The 2,322-nt window shown below is 35.9% G+C and overlaps 1 protein-coding gene and 1 long non-coding RNA gene across 2 annotated transcripts; both read right to left on the reverse strand.

The window, feature by feature from the left end:
- Positions 1-82: 82 nt before the first annotated feature.
- LOC111377664 lies at positions 83-600 on the reverse strand (the record flags this gene model as incomplete). The annotated part of the gene is made up of 1 exon (XM_023000787.1): positions 83-600. A coding segment is annotated over exon 1 (518 nt), but the record flags the coding sequence as incomplete, so codon positions are not given.
- A 1,075-nt stretch (positions 601-1,675) lies between these two features.
- Positions 1,676-2,085, reverse strand: LOC111377663. The gene is made up of 2 exons (XR_002699757.1): positions 2,050-2,085; positions 1,676-1,943 (listed from the first exon to the last, which is right to left on the reverse strand). It is a non-coding gene; the product is annotated as an uncharacterized LOC111377663 (long non-coding RNA).
- Positions 2,086-2,322: the final 237 nt, after the last annotated feature.

Below are 2,322 nucleotides of genomic sequence, written 5' to 3' on the forward strand. Positions count from 1 at the left end.
TACTCCCTTTCCCTGAAGACATTCACCCAAGTGTCGCTTGTTGCAATTGGAGCATTGAGGAAAAGTTTTATTTGAGTCTGACCTAATCTTTCCTTTCTTGTTCTGGTTCCTACCTTTCTCCTTATCATGACCTTGCCACTTTCTCTTTATAGACGACTCGATGCTGGGTTGGGTTTTCTTTTCCAGTCCTAAACCATTAGAGATTGCTTGTGCTCGACGTACAACCTCTGCATAAGTAGTATACTGCTGGGCTGCCATGATTCCCTTGATCTCTGGCCTTAACCCCATCTCAAACCTTTTAGCCTTTGTCAGCTCAGTGTTCACCATATGCGGTGCATACCTAGAAAGTCGTTCAAATTTTCTTTCATACTCCCCAAGTGGCAAATTTCCTTGCGTGAGCTGGAGAAATTCTACCTCCTTTTGATCTTTCAGTGACTGGGGAAAATATTTACCCATCAGTGACTCCTTGAACTGGTTCCAAGTGAGGTTACGTTGTTGTTCTGTAGTTCTAGTACGTGTTTCGGACTCCCACAAATGTCCAGCATCATCAGTCAACATAAATTTCGCACAAGAAACCTTTTGAGCATCATTACAGTTCATGTGCTCGAAGATCCCTTCAAGTCTTCTCAGCCACTCCTCAGCCGCAAAAGGGTTACCTTTACCATCAAAGGATGGGGGCTTAAAATGACGAAACTGTTCAACAATTGAGCTCATGGTGTTGGCACCTCCTGTTGCATTATGAGGTGCCGCTTGAGCCTGCTGCCTGCCCAAGTCTTGCACTGCCCTTAGTAAATCTCTGAACATAGTAGCTTGATCTTGTTGTCGTCGTGCCATTTCCTTGAAGTAAAAGTAATTTATCTTAAGAACTACTCAACCATACTACACTCTTCCTAAAGGTTTTTCAATATTTAGTCATGTCTTTCGTGTATGTTATGCTAAGGCCAAGTGTTATACACTAAGGTTCTAGTCATATAAGAATTGCTTTACTAATCATACTATCCTACACAAAATAATCATTTGCTTAATTAACATTCTCCCTTAAAGTAAAATGACGTGTAGAAAAAAAAAATCATGCAATTAACTAGTATGCACTGAAATATAAATGGTAATATCAATAAAAATATTCTTCATCCTTACATACCTTAAAATATTGGACAGTGGTAGATTGATGAGCATTGGATTCCATGGATCTCGTAACTTATAAATTTTTGTAAATTTTTTTTTTTTGGTATAAAAGTTTCTAAAATGAAAGAAACTTCTAAAACTGTAGTGGGTTTAAAACATTATTTTTCGTCTTATCGATTTGAATAACGCGCAACTAAAAAGGCTTCCAGGTGAGGAGGGGGGTCACAAGTGGACCGCTTAAATCCCAAGCTTGCCTTAGACAGTTTAGATCTTTTTGACAAAGCCTCTTAGTTTTACGAATACTCAAAGCAAGAAAACTCAAACAATGAATCTCCCAAAAAGATTAAATATATATAGCTTTTTTTTTTCTTTCAAAATTTTTAAATTTTGAAAATCTACAGGAAGTAAACCATTGCTCTGATACCAAGCTGTAACGCCCCGAATTCTTTAGCAGCCCGGAACGTTACCAAACGTGAATTGATTAATAAAGTGCTTGAGGCAAATACATTTTAATAGAACGAGGAATTCAGTAAAAATTGAACAACCTTAACAAAAGGTAAATTAAATTAAATAACATATGCAGAACAATTTGGAATCATATCTTTTATCAAACATTAATAAAAGTAGTTCTAACAAATAATAAAAATAGGACTAATTGAAAGTTATGACGTGACTCACAATTGAGTCTAAATTTAAAAATAATAATAATCAACTGTTAATAAATATTCTAGTGTTTTTAAAAATTAAAGTACTTCATGATGGAGATCCATTGGTCCAATATGCATCCATCCACCGCCGTCCAGCATACTAATTTCTACCTGAAAATTGTAAATAGAGAGGGATGAGTATAACGAATTATACTCAATGAGATACTTGCTACTCCACATTCAAATCAAACGTGAAATTATGCATAAATTCTCTTACCAACATAACATGAGAATTATCACTCCATGACAAATGATAATTCAAGCAAGCGCTGCAAATAACGTGAAGGCTAAATTGTGCCTTAAACTGTATCATGATTTCTCCCAAAGGAGCTCTGAACTGGAGTAATTAAATCCTTACATAACAACGTATTTGAAAAGATGTGGATAAACCACTAATAGCACTGAGTATCTCACCTTACGTAATGAATCGTGTGGAGCAAAATTGCAGGGAAACGAGATTCTTGATTGTATATTCAAAGATTTAATGTTT

This window comes from Olea europaea, unplaced genomic scaffold (assembly GCF_002742605.1).
Source record: "Olea europaea var. sylvestris unplaced genomic scaffold, O_europaea_v1 scaffold17037, whole genome shotgun sequence".
Classification (NCBI taxonomy): Eukaryota; Viridiplantae; Streptophyta; class Magnoliopsida; order Lamiales; family Oleaceae; genus Olea; species Olea europaea.